This window comes from Myiozetetes cayanensis, unplaced genomic scaffold (genome assembly GCF_022539395.1).
Source record: "Myiozetetes cayanensis isolate MyiCay16 unplaced genomic scaffold, myiCay2020 scf4, whole genome shotgun sequence".
NCBI classification, from domain to species: domain Eukaryota; kingdom Metazoa; phylum Chordata; class Aves; order Passeriformes; family Tyrannidae; genus Myiozetetes; species Myiozetetes cayanensis.
The window spans coordinates 63,971,935-63,986,060 of record NW_026087631.1 but is presented as its reverse complement, the minus strand read 5'-3'; the positions used below and the strand labels follow the sequence as shown (position 1 = coordinate 63,986,060).

General features: G+C 52.4%; 1 protein-coding gene across 1 annotated transcript; it reads right to left on the bottom strand.

Annotated features, from left to right (window-relative positions):
- Positions 1–1,427: 1,427 nt before the first annotated feature.
- On the bottom strand, positions 1,428–4,295 carry LOC126647044 (C-C motif chemokine 19-like). Its single transcript, XM_050328896.1, has 4 exons — positions 4,189–4,295; positions 3,694–3,814; positions 3,421–3,595; positions 1,428–3,116 (listed from the first exon to the last, which is right to left on the bottom strand). Exons 1-3 carry the CDS (start codon positions 4,253–4,255, stop codon positions 3,436–3,438), a joined length of 348 nt encoding a protein of 115 aa, XP_050184853.1. The 5' UTR covers positions 4,256–4,295; the 3' UTR covers positions 1,428–3,116; positions 3,421–3,435.
- Between the last annotated feature and the right edge of the window lie 9,831 nt (positions 4,296–14,126).

The window sequence follows — 14,126 nt, the reverse complement described above, 5'->3', positions numbered from 1 at the left end:
GAAACCTTTCTGCTCCAGGGTGGCCAAACTTTCCCAACTTTTTGCTCTACTTGACATCGTTGCAACTGTCCTTCCCTACTGACTGGTTTATTTCTAGGTGGGCTTTTACAGCCCTTGCCCACCCACTGCCCCAGGACATGCTGCATCCACTCTGCCTTGTCTTTGCACATGAGGCACAGCAGCAGGTTTGCCCCAGGGGGGGATATGACTCTGTGAATCTTTTTCTGCTGCTTCACCACAGTATCGTTGTAGACCACCTTCTTCACATCTTTTGTCCTAGTTGAGATCTGTGATTTCAGCTCCTTCATGGAGAAGGGATTTTGGCCCCTGTTGAATGCTCCAGATCGCAGCTGGTCGCCTCTCACAGGGCATATCCTCAGAGGTGTTTCCCTGCTGCCATCTCCCCGTGGCAGCACTGTGACTATCTGCCTCAAGAGCAGGAGGCTCCCAATAACCCTGCCACTTATTTTCCTTGAAAGCAGCATTTGGCAGTAAAGCTGGAAGGAATGTGCAAACACTTGTGACTGTACAGGCAGAGGCACGCAGGGGTTTGTTTGCATTTGTGCATCTGTGTCCCTGCTCACACGTGCCTTCCTGAGCAGGTATTTGTGCCTGAGCATGGGACAAACTCTGACACTCTTAGGGTAAATTTTAGGATAAATCAAAGCATCACCATAGGCATGTCTTTTTAACCTGTTTTAGCCTAGTGCCCACCCAGCATTTAAAGAGCAAAACCCCACACGTGCTCTGTACATACACACAGTCACAAGACACCAGGACACATTTCACACACTGGCTTACTCCTGCCATCTGCTCATGCTTATCTGTTTGTGATTGCAGACGTATTCAGCTGGACCTCTTTCCTAGGGGGTTTTTGCAAGCATTTCACAATCCCCTGACACCAGAACCAGCACAAGGAGTCTGTCAGAAGGCAGGGTCAGCCTCGCAGGGCTGGATGCAGCGTGTCCCCGGCAAACACAGAGCTGCCTCCAGTCAGCAAAGCCCAGGCCAGAGCACAGCCTCATTAATTACTTGGTTTATTGCTGTTTTGCCAAAGCAGAAGGGAGCACAGAGGTCCTAATTTGAACAAGCAGTGCAAGTCAGGGATGGGTTGGAGTTGGAGGGACAGGCCATGAGCAAAGAGGCTGTGTAAGAAACTGTTTTGCTGCATGTTTGCCCGCACCTCAGAACTCCTCTATGAGGACCAATGAGCAATCAGGATGTCTTCAGCTTTCTGGGCAACACAGCTGCAAGAGAAGGGACTTGCTATAGCTCCTCTCCCCTGCGCCAGGAGCTCCCAGCCCGTGCACCCCAAAGATGCAGGGGGGCTGCAAAAACCAGGACCTGGGGGATGAGGGTGTGTGGGGCGGGAGAGCACCCCACCATGCAGCCCTGCCCACCCACCAGAGCCCATCATGACAGCTGGAACGAGTGAGTTTGGTTATAAAGAATATATTTTATTGCCACGCATCCTGTCCAAAATCCGTTCTGGCAGCCGGCTGCGTGCTCCCACACGGAGGAGAGGGCAGCACGGAGACAGCTCGGCACCCGTCCCGTACTCGGGGCTGGTATCTTGGACTTCACAGTTACTTTACTCAGCCTTAAAACAATAGACCTAAACGCCCACTTAATAAAGCAATCAAGCCAGATAAACGTGCTTGATAGAAACACTCAGCTACAAGCTTTACTCCAGCGAACACACAGCCCTTGCTGATACTGTTAAGCTCTGCAAATCCTATTATTGCCTTTAAATGACTTAATAGACCTTTACTGACCAAAGTCCACGTCTGAAGTGTCTGCAAGCAAATAGCACTGCTGTGGCACAGCCTTTCAACTTGCTCCTTCTTGGCATGCTGGGGGTAGGGGCTGCAAGTACAGGGAGATGCCATTTCCCACCTCTACTTTCAGTCTCACCTGATAGTGTCCCCTGGGTAGTGACTTCTCTTACTAAAGGTTTGGGATAGAGCTGCTCTCAAATGGCTGGAGGGCTTTTATAAGAAATTTTATGAAGTCTTCTATTCCCCCGCCTTCACAGCCTCAAGTGCAACTTTCAACATGCTGGTTTTTCAGATTTGGTAAGACAGTATACGAGAGTTTCTGGCTTTTTTTTTTTCTCTCAGAAAACTAAGCATTTGGCTTAATAGTGTCTGAATCCCTGACACACGCAATGGCAGGGGAGATAAAAGGGTAAAATTCCACTAAAATGAACAATTTGTTCTGATTCCATTGCAATTTTGTAACCAGGGGAGCTAAAAGGGTGTAATTCCACTAAAACGAACCATTTGTTCTGACTTCATGGAAATTTTGCACATAAAAAAAAGAAAATAAAAAACCAAAGGGACGAATTGTGGCTATCTTTATCCAAATGACACTGCAACTGAGCATCATAAAAGCAAAAGGGAAAGACTAAAACAGCCCAGACACAGAATCAAACTGTCACCCCTAAACTTTCCATCTCAGCCCCTATTAATTGCCCTGCAAGAAAGAATCCAGCAAGCAGCTTAAGAAGGACCACGGGACTTGGGACCTGCCTGGCACCCCACAGCCCTACAAGCCAAAAAGAAGCAAACAAGTGAGAGGAAAATAAAAATCACCTATCATTTTTTTGGTATGAAAATAAGAGCAATCTTCCAGAAAAGCCAGCCTGAAGGATAAAGGATACTCTGTGAAGCACAAGGAGCCAGAAGGAAAGCCTTCCAGGAAGACTGAATGAAAGCACAGTTTTCAAATATAAATACAAATGTATAAAATCCCCCAAAAAAGTCATAGGAAAAGCTGCCATCCTGCCAGGCTAAAGAAATGCCCTCCAGTGGGAATGCTGTCCACTTCCCCCTCGAGGCCATGGCTCAGCTCCCACAGGAGTCCAGGTCCCCACCTGCGTGGCCGTGGGGTGTGCAAGGACCTGGGTGCCCCCTTTACTGAGAGCACCCAGCTGGTGCAGAGGGTCCCACTGGGGGATCTCTGTGTCAGGTACAGCAGCACAAAGGAGGCTGTGGGGCAGAGGGCAGCCCCCTCAGCCAGCCCCCGTCCTTGCCCCGGGGCCGGCGGGTGGGTGGGTGGTCTGTGGATGTCCATTGCCGGGCTGTGGGTCAGTCATCAGTGGGAAGGCATCCGTCCTAAGGAAGGCAAGCAGGAGGTGGTGAGATGGTGAGAGTCTCAATGAGACCACCCACCCCAGCTGGGGACCATTCCCTTGTGTGTTATGCCTTGCCTGCCCCCAAGCATTGTTTTGTCCCAGCTGCTGCAGAAAGAAATCCGATTTCAAGGCAAGCACAGACCAGGAGAGCGCCATGCCCTAACTGCCCCCACATGCCAGCTCTCAGGCTTGGCACAAGGAGCTGAACACCCACCCTCTTATGCAGAAGAATCTGGGATGGCGTGCAGTGCCCTTGTCCCATCACCCTTCTGTTCTCCCCTCACCTCTTCAGGCCTGACTTAGGCCTGCTGCCGCCTCCGCTGCTTGGGTCTGCCCCCAGAAGGCTGAGATGGTCTCTTCTTCTTGTCATTCTTCACCTTGTCCACGTACTTCATCACTCTCTGGACATCAGGGTTGGTGGGAGAGGCGCAGATTTTCTTGCCTCTCTTGGTGGTGAACCTGGGGTGCAGTAGAAAGGTTTGCTTGGGGGTGAGCAGTGGGAGGACACGGAATGGGAGAGTTTGTCTGGAGCCAAACTGGCACCACAGGGTACTTACACGACAGCACGCAGCAAACATCCTGTCTCAGGTCCCTGGAGTTTGTAGGATGTCACCACGCCACTGGGAACGGTTTTCCGGCTGTGCTTCAGGCAGCAGTCTGAAGCCGAGGTTCCAATGCCTGTCAGCAAGGCAGGGCATGTGGGTTTTTTGACCATGAACAAGTCAAGGTACCTTCAGCACAGCATGGATGGCTGGCAGCAAAGGTCTTGCTTGGTGGAAGGTGCTGGGCAGCAGGTAGAGAGGTCACCTGGGCTGAGACCACCCTGGGATGTCTCAACCCCAGTGTTTAGTTGCAGGTGTGCTCAGGGTGCCGCTGCCTCACCAGCCACATGCACACTCTTACACACACACACACATCCCTACACACAACTGCAAACCCCAGACCCAAACACACCGCAAAAACCCCCCCAGCACCCATGTGGACCCCACTGAGCACCCACACTCCCTGCCCCATCCCACCAGGGGCAGGCAGGAGGGCTCTGTGCCCCTCACCTTGAGCCTGGGCAAAGAAGAGGGTGGCAGCCAGCATCAGCAGCGGCAGGAGGAGGCGGAGAGCCATGGTGGTGCCACGGGTGCTGAGCAAGGCAAGGCTGGAGAGCAGGACATGCACTGCTGCCTCGTGCAGAGCCTGCTCCTATTTATTTCTGGAGCTTTGCTTTCATTTTCGGCCAGCCTGGCAGGCAGCCCACCAACCGGCCAAGGGCTGGGTGACGGAGAAGTAGGGGGTGGGGGATTCCTGTAAGCTGCAAGCCCCCCTTTACAGACACGTCCTGTCTTGTTCCCAGCTGCCCATCACAGCATGGGGTGCAGGTGGGGGACACACTGGAGATACAGCTTCCATCACAGCCTGATGAGTTTGTGGGCTCCAATTTCCTACCCAGTCTCACAACCTGCCGCTACCTGCTCTCAGAGGGTCATGTGTTGCTGCTTGCCTCTTTATTCCAGGACAGGGACCCTGGCAGGTGGCCAAGCCATTAAAGAAACCAAGGAATCAGCCTGTTTTCCTGCCCCACTTTGTGCTTTGCACCCAAACCAAACCACTGACACGGACAGGTGAGAAGTGGCTCAGGGTGACCATACATTGCAGTCCCCTGAGTCCCCATCCCTATCTGGCTGCCTCAGGGACTTCCCCAAACATCTGGACACAGCTGTAGGGCTGGAATGTGCAAGGATCAGACTGCAAGGGGGTTGTGGGAAATAGCATAGCCCGCCTTACTTTGGTGCTGATACCAAATTGTGGGGACCTTGACCAGCTTGAGGAATGAGCTGGCAAATTCTAAGGTGTAACGCAGATATGAAGTCCCATGGACAGAATGGCATGACCCTGTACAGCTGAACAAGTTGGGCATAGCTGGATAGATGGCAGATAAGCAGAAGTGGACCCAGAGAGGTGAACAGGACCCTGTAGGGATCACCTGTGGTGGCAAAGGCCACCCAAAGAGACAGCCACGTGACTGGAGCAAGTTCTGAGCAACTCTGTCCTGTTCTGGGGAATGGATGGACGGACACCTCCACATTTTCACAATGGAGGTTTCCCAACTGCTTTGGGAAACCTGTTCCACTGCTTGAAATGTTTTCAAGTTGAAGACATGTTCCCCACTATTTAAATGAATTTTCCTTTGATGCATCAGGTGTCACTGCCTCCCACTCTGCTCCAGAGCCCCTTTGAGAAGAACTAGGACCCAACATAACTCCCCACTGGGCAACCTCTGCCAGCAAGAAGTCCTCTTTGCCATCCCCTCTCCAACTTCACCACGCACTGCTAACAGTCCCTCTTCGCCCACCTTGGCCACCAGGTCAACAGCAACTCAGGTCCCATCACTCATGTCAGGTGTGTCCTGGGAGCCCCAGTGGGATGTGCAGCCCTGATGGGGTCTACCCAACAATGATTGGAGCCAAGCCCCTTCATGTGGCCCTACTGCCTGTGAGCTGGGTTGCAACCCCAGGACTTTCCACCAGTTCCTGATAATGACCCTCAGAAACAGTCATCAAGGGTAATAAGTAATCCAGGAGGAGACCGGAGTCCTGGATGCTGTAGAAAGCAGAGATGTGATAAGGTGCCCACACTCTTGCCCCCCTCAGCAGGGAGAGGGCAGTGATGGAGGGCTCACCAGCAAGGGTCCTGCATCCCTCCCTTGGGCAAGGAGACTGTCAGGCTGCCTTCCTTCAGAACCAGCTGGGTGCCTGGGGCAGTGTGGGATCCAGGACTGCACTCCTGGGACTTCCCCCATCACTCATGCAGAAAAGAAAGGGAGCTCCCATTCTGGGGGGTACCCATGTGCACAGCACCCAGACAGGGGGAGGCAGCTCCCCACACACTTGTGCAACACAAAGGTTGGTGTGGACTCAGGCAGCAGACCCTGGAGCATGCAGCAGGCACAGGACACGGGCAGCAGCAGGTTGCCTGTTGGTGCATCTCCCCAGGGTGTCTGGAAGCACAGGGAATGGGTCCCTGGCAGCCTTCTGTGTGTTGTCACCCATTGCCCAAACCCCAAAGCATTGGGGACATCAGGACAGGGCAGGAAAAGGAGAGTCATTATGGTACCTAATGCCTTTCCAGCTCTTGTGCAAACTCTCCAGAGAGCAGCACCAGGGTGCTGAGCACCTGGATGACCCCCACCCTTGGCACAGCTGGAGCACTGTCCTTTTGCTGGAGAGCCGGGGGAGCTCTGATCCCATAACCATCCACCCTGGTCAAGTCTCTCCCAGAGCCATCAAGACAGATGGTGTGGATGGAAGGAGGGACAACATGTCACAGGTTGTCCCCAGCTCAGACCAGTCCATCCCAGGACTCCCTCTGCTCCCAGTGGAGCCCAGGAGATCTCTGTGGTCCCAGCATAGACCTCCAATCCCCTCCCTGACCAATCCATGTCCTAGCCACAGCAGCAGGCTCCTGGAAAGCCCCTGGCTCTCTGAGTGTTTTCAAGATACCGCAGCAGCAGCATCCTCTGGGCAGAGGCCAGCCCCAAACACAGTCTGAGCTGCTAAGTAGGGTCAGGGCACACGTTTCCCTTCACAGGTATCAGCCTTTGGCAATTCCCTGGTTCCTGTGACTTGTACCTCAAAGAAAGCCTCTGTATGAGAGGACCCTTACTCCAGTCCTTCCAAGGAAGGTGGCTGGAGAGGTCCCAAGAGGGGAAGGAGTATTTGACCACTGCAGATGCCATGTACTTGTCTGAGCAACAGGACCCCATGGAAATCAGCATGGGGTTCAATGCCCCATCTCTCCTCCTGCCTCCCTTCCCTCAGAGCATCCTCCTTCACTCTGTCCTCTCTGTGTGCCTTGTTTTGTCACCTCTTCCCCTGGCCCAGGGAGAAAACAGGGATCTTCAGGCAATGAGAGAGGGGTGAGCATCCCTGTTTGCAGGTGGGGTTACAAAACAGATTGAACAGACTTTTGGGATGTGGAGGACCTGCCAAGGTGGGGGTAGAGGCAAGGCTTTTTAGGGTTCTCAAACACCAGCAACCTCCAGTATCTGTTCTGGCCAGGCACAATTTCTTGCACACACCCACACAAGCCTATTTCTCACCACTTGGGCTCCTGCAGCCACCAACCTTTTTCCATAGCTCAGAGGTGCAGGATGGAGACGGACACAGGGAGGGGTGTAAACAGGGAGGCACAGACACACAACCAGGCAGGGTGCCCCTCTGAATTGTCTCAGTTACAGAGAACTCCCTTCTGACCACGGGGTCTGTGTCTGGCACTGTACGGAGCCATCGTAACAGGGCCTTGTACACTGACGCCTCCAGCTCCCCCCATATTCAGGTAGCCCAGCTCCAGCCCTTTGCATCCCTGTGGTGGAGGCACCTCCACACCACATGTGGAGGGTATCCTAGGCAGAAACCATGGTTGTCCCCTCACACAGAGTGCACATAAACACTGGGACTATGGCAAAGGTCACCGAAGTGCCTTGCTTGTGATCCTTTCTCAGGCAGTGAAAACACTGTGGCAGCTTATAGGCACTCGCCCAAGCCTCCATCCCAAATACTTCCCGTGTTTGCACGCTGCACCTGAGCAGCAGAGCTCCACAACCTGGAGTTCATCCAGGGATTACTTCCCTGGTTTCTAGCATCGCAGTTTCCTAGCATCCCACTGCATAATGCCAGGAGATCCTCTCCCCTGCGCACTCAGTCCTCTGCTCATCCAGATTTGGGCTGCCCATCCGACCTACAGAAGCCCCCAGTTCTGTTCCACTTAACCAGACAGCAGGATCTCCTCCCCGAGGGGCTGGGAGCAGAGGTTCCTTGAACTGAAGGCATCAAGGGGAGCCAACCAGGGGGACTGGGAATTTCCGAATTCTTCTGTATGCTGCCTCCAAGCTGAAGTCAGTGCTAACAGGAATAGGGTCGCACAGCTCAGCTCAACCCGCTGACCAGCAAATTCCTTCCTGCAGAGGCCTTGATTCCCAGGACCCAGAGGTAGCTCACAAAGCCCAGCATGGAAAACCCCCATGACTGGGAAGGGGAACAGGCTGGGGAGGGGAGTGGGCTGGTAAGAGGAGTAGGCTGCCTGCCAGGCACACTGTATAGAAATGTCGTATAGCGACACAGTCCTTAGGACGCGGGAAAGAATTGCTGGAAGCTGGCAGCTCACGAGCCGGGCAGGCTGCCTGCTGGCTGCTGCACTCTGTCCCCAGCGTCCGGTGAGGCTGGTAGGAAGAGTGGGATGAGCACAAAGTGCTGGGAAGGGCGAGGAAGCAGCTCCCTGCCAGAGCATGGGTGCTGAATCTAGATAGGCTTGGAGAGGGTCTTCAGCTGGAGGAAGTTTGTCCCACATCCACTTCGTTGCCATAGATGGAAAGTTGGTTTCCCAGCTGGGTGTGGGCGCAAGGAGTTAACCCTTTGGTTGCTAGCATGTTTGCAGAGTGCCTCAGGTTTGGGGCAGGACACTGCCAGAAAATGTTTGGGGGCTTAGCAACCAGGCTGGGAGGGACCCGAGCGTGTCCTATGCCCTGGAATGATGCCCTCTTCCTACAGCATCCTCTACCTGATCCACAATGCTGCCCATAGTGCTTGCTCAGACCCGAATCAAGGGACTATCCAGGTGCTGTGTGTTGTCCCCTCATGGAAAGTACATGATCAGCATCACTCAAACTCTCAGCTGCCCTGATCCAGGCATTACCCAACACACGGGATCCTTTGGACACGGGCTGTTGTGAGTGTGCACATTTGTCACTGTGTCACCAGAAAATATAGGGATGATGGCTCATAGCCTGCCCCTCTGAGGAGATGTCCTTGGGGTGGCCAAGGACTGTGGTGGAAAGGGGGTATGGCAAGATGCTCCTGCTCTTGGCAGAGAGTGGGAAACCCTGCAAGGAAGAGCAGTTCAGTTTTGTTTGCACAACCCTCCAAATTCTGTGCCCCTCTCAGCTAGTCCTCAGCTCTTCCAGCAATCACAGGTTCAACCCATCATCTTCCACTGAGAAGCACATCAGTACTCCATCCAGAAATCTCCTGGGTCCTCATATGAGAGCATAAAACTCAGTGGAAGCTGTTGTTGCCGACCCAGCCTTCACTGAAAGTGGAGATGTAACACGTGATAAATCCTCTCACAGCAAAGTGAGCAGCAGCCCCAAAGGCACAGTATGATGTGTGTGCCAGCCGAGCTGGAGCTCTGGGTGGTGGGAGATGGGTGGGCTGGCCAGGCACTGTCCAGGATGGAATAAGCACATGCCTGCTCCTCATGCGAAGGCACCATTCTGGTGTGTGAATTCAGAGAGACTTGGGAAAAAGCTGGGGAAAAAGCTGGCTGAGTGTCGTGTGAGAGGAAACTGCTCCTTCTCTGTCTTGGGATGTCAGGTTTTGTGCTTGACAACAGGCAGAGCCCTACTGCAGACGCCCAGCAGCCCTCCCTGCCCCACGCTTCTGGCATGAGCTCAGCTCCATGGGATGGAGAGCCCAGTCCAGCCTCCAGAGCAAAGAGCAGCTGACACATTTAGGGAGTTCATCGGGGGGGTAGGAGGGGGTGTGTGTGTGTGTGTGTGTGTGTAGACCGAGAAATTAAAGACGGCCAAAGGGAAATGAAGCAAAACATCCAGAACACTCTGGAGAGTTTGCAGAAGACGTTACAGCAAGGCATAAACTAGAAACTGGATATGCTTCAGACAAGACTGGAAAACACCAGAGAAAGGCTCTGCTCCTCGTGCTAGCTCAGCCAGGGAAGCAGCTGCCAAATGCCCATGCAGCTATAGAAAAGGCAGAAACTAGAAAGAAAGCAAAGGGAAAGGAGACAAAGTCCCACAGGGGTAGGAGGTGCCAGGCAGAGGCCCGCTGTGTTGCCTTGCCAGCTTCATGGGCCACGAGCATCTGGACTTGGCATCATGGAGCACGGGTGCCAGCAGGGCACCTGAATAGAGGTTGGCCAAGCTGTTCCCAGCAGCCTACATGGAAAGGAAACAGCTACTGGAAGAGAGAGGAGCAGATTTGAGGGGTTCTGGGAGCTCAGCTGTGCAGTGGACAGTTCTCATCCTGCCCAGATACTGTTAAAAGGTAAGAAAACATTAAGTACTCCAAAACCTAATTGTAACTATCCATAAACAGCAACAGGGCAGAGCAACAGAGCTGGCAAAATCCTATAACAGCTGGCTCCACCATGATCCCAGAGCTTGAAGACATGAGGAGTGACCTGAGGCTCATTTTGGCACAGGCAAACAGGATTAAGGTAGAGGGGACATCATGCACTACCAAGGAGACCCATACAGTGCAGGGCAACCTCCTTGCAGGCACACGCAGAGCAGGGACTGACCCAGGCACAGCAAGGTCCTGAGGGGCAAGACTACACATTTGACCTGGCCATTATCAAATGGATGTGTCCAACAGGATGCAAGAGGCACGTGCCTAAACATGAGGAAAAACATTGTCCAGAGCTTGGACAGTGCTCAAGATGCCGTAGCCAGCCTGCCAGCATATGAGCTCTGTGGTTCCGTGTGTGGCTGTAGGCAATGGGTGATGGGCTGGAAGCAGTGCAAGCGGCTGGAAATTCCCTTTGGGAATGGAGATCAGGATATTTTCAGCAAGGGAACAGCTACAGGACCAGAAGGTGAGACACCTCCTGGCAGTATCCACCTGCCAAGGCCTCACAGACCCTGCAATGGCAGCTTTGGAAAAGTCACCCAGTTTGAAAGACTCTCTTTGAGGATGCCTGGCTCAGGTGTCAAGAGGATGGCGAGGCATAGTATTGTACCCACTGATACCCACTATCCCTGTGCCTTGGCAGCAGAGGAGACCATGCACACTGAAGAGACCTGGAGGAGCTCAGGGCTGCCAAAATGAGACTGAGCACAGGCCCTGTTCCATGTCCTCCAGAAGTGGCTGGCTGTGGTCACAGTCACGAAGGGGAAATTCCCTACCAAGAATACCATGACAGCTGAAGCCCAAATCTCCGTCTGTGTAGGACTTTGCCCCAAGTCTGAAGATCTCTGTGATAATTGCAAACCCCACATGGCGCCCCAAGAGAAGGTTGCAGAAGCAAGAAAGAGGTTTGTGAGGACCAGCAGGTACTGCTGGCATTACTCAATAGGCAGAGACAGCATCCTTCGGGCAGGGTGACCAGAGAGGCTGTGGATGCCCCATCCCTGGAAGTGTTCATCCAGCCAGGCTGGATGGGGCTTTGAGCAACCTGGTCCAATGGAAGGTGTCTCTGCCCATGGAATTGGGCTTGGAATTAAATGGTCCTTAAGGTCCCTTCCAACCCAAATCACTCTGTGATTGTATGATTCTGTGCTGCTGTCTCCATTGCCTACAGCTACCTCCCACTGGGCAGCAGATCCCTCAGGCAAACACCACAGTCAGCAAAGCCCCTCAGAACACAGATCTGGCAGATGTGGTCTATCCTGTGCCCTTTGGCTTTCTCTCTCCGCTCAGTAGGGAGATCAGGTCAGTTCCAAATCTTCACATGGGTTTCCAGACATAGATACTCTTCTGCCTACTCCCATCTCTTCCCACTCTTAGACTCAGGCTCGGTGCTGAGTTGAGCAGGACACAGCACCAACTGAGGACAAGGGGGAATGGTTTAAAATGGAAAGAGGGTAGATTTAGGTTAGATATTAGGAAAAAAATCTTCACTCTGAGGGTGGTGAGGCACTTGAGCAGTTTACCCCTGGGGAAGTTGTGGGTGCCCCATCCCTGGAAGTGTTCAAGGCCAGGCTGGATGGGGCTCTGAGCCCCATCTAGTGGAAGGTGTCCCTGCCCTTTTCAGGGGCCTTGAAATGAGGTGATCTTCAAGATCTCCTTCAAACTCAAACAATTATATGATCCTGTGAACTCACAGAAGTGGCCTCACCACCCATCACAGCCGTGGGGTAGCATAGCCTTAACTTAGAAATAGGCAAGTGTGTTGGTGTGGGTTAACCCCATTAAGCTGCTAAACCTACAGCTCACTCAATCCCCACTAGGTGGAATGGAGGAGAGAATCAGAAAGATAAAAGTCAGAAAACGCATGGCTTGAGACAGAAAACAATTTAATGAGTAAAGCAAAAGCTGTGTGCAGAAGAAAAGCAATATAAGGAATTAATTCACTAGTTCCCATCAGGAGACAGGTGTTGACTATTCCAGGAAAGCTTTCATTGTGCTGATGAAGTAAATACCTCCATCACATCTAGTGGCTACTTGGGAAGACAAACCCTTTAACTCTAAACGTCCCTCCTTCCTCCTTCTTTCCCTCAGCTTTTATTGCTGAGCTCACCACTGGTATGGGACATCCTTTTGGTCTGTTGGGGTCAGCTGTCCCCAACAGCTGTGTCCTTTCCCAACTTCTCACGCACCCCCCACTTACAAGAAAGGCACTGAAACTGTGCAAACACTGTTCAGCAATAACAAAAACATCCCTATTTTATTCAACACTGTTTAGGTCACAAATGCACAACACAGCACCGTATGAGCTACTATGAAGAAAATTCACTCTTTCCCAGACAAAACCAGTACTGTCTCTACCCTTTATTTAATATCATTTATGTCATGCTCAGGTCCCATACCATCCAATATCTCCTCCCATTCCCATTCTTTGATTTATAAAGAGGTGTTAGTCCCTTTACAGGGGACTGTAAAATGTCCACAAAAATGTCCATTGAGTTCATTTAGTCCATGACTTTGGGCTCTGTCTGTTATGGTGGTCACTGGGACAGGATGTGTGGTGTGCTGGGGGGAGTTACTGGGCACCAAGGCTGGGGGAGACTGGGTGACTGCTGCACTTGCACTGCTTCTTGTGAGGCTCATCCTCCTCTGGGTCAGGTGGTTCCTGCTGTAGTAATTCCTGTAACATGCAACTCAAATCCCAGATTACCACAGTGTAAAGGTTTATGCACAACAATTTCCAGCCCTGGTCTCTCAGGGTTTAACACTGCTATGAACTCCTCCCCTCAGCCATACTCTGCTGCAAACTTATCCATGGGCCACAACACCTTCAGAGAGAGCTTCTCGTGGTGTGGACTTATCCATGGCCCCAGACACTTTGAGTTGTTCAATCATGGCCTTATCCACGGCCACAGATGCTTCACCGAGCACCTGTTGCGACATGAACGTACCCACGGCTACAGACACCTTGGGGTGCAGCACATCCACCCTCCAGGGACAAATCCACGAGTCACAGTCCCCTTGACTGGAGTTCACACTGGAGTTCCAGCCTGCCCAGTACAGCAGCACAGGAACAGCAGCAATGCCCTGGCCATCTGCCAGCCCAGGCCTATCACCATGGATGTTATCAGAATGTTCCCAGGCACAGCAGAGGAAGGTGATAAGCAGCACAGCACTGCAGCAAGCAGCCACTAATAAGCACTAGGCTCTAATATATAGGCAGGGAATCAAGCCCCATGGCAAGAACATGAGCCTGTCCATTGGCAGCTGAACAGCAGTAACAGATATAAATTCAGTCCAGCGCACTCCAGTCAAATCTGTCATTATCTCAAACCCTTTGAGCACCACACTGGGTACCAAAAAGGACTCTCCCAGCCAAAACCAGTACATTTGCTGTATCACACACGAACACCTTTCTATTCCCTGGTTAGGGCCAGCTCACTCTACCTCTGCCTGTGGCACTATAGAAGCCTCAGGTGGGATCAGAGAAAGCACAGGCTGCAAGAGCCAACTGCCTTCTGCAACTGAGGCCAAGATACAATAGGCTGGGAGATTTAATTTGATAGACATAAAGGATGGGAACAATGGTTGTATTCAACCCATCCAACCGCAGGCCAGGAGCTGTAATCAACATGATCCATCGGGTCCTTTCCTCTTCTGTAAGTACAGCCCAGAGAGCCCTGCTGTCCATCACTATGTTCAGTATCAATAATCTCATCACCCAAAATAACCTGTACTTACAAAAAAAGTCTGCCACAAAAACAAGGGGTTCACAAACAGGGCATTGCAGCTGATGTACCCTTGTGCACAGGAACATCGGTGGGCCACTGCTGACATCCTCCAGTTTTGGAGGCAGCCTT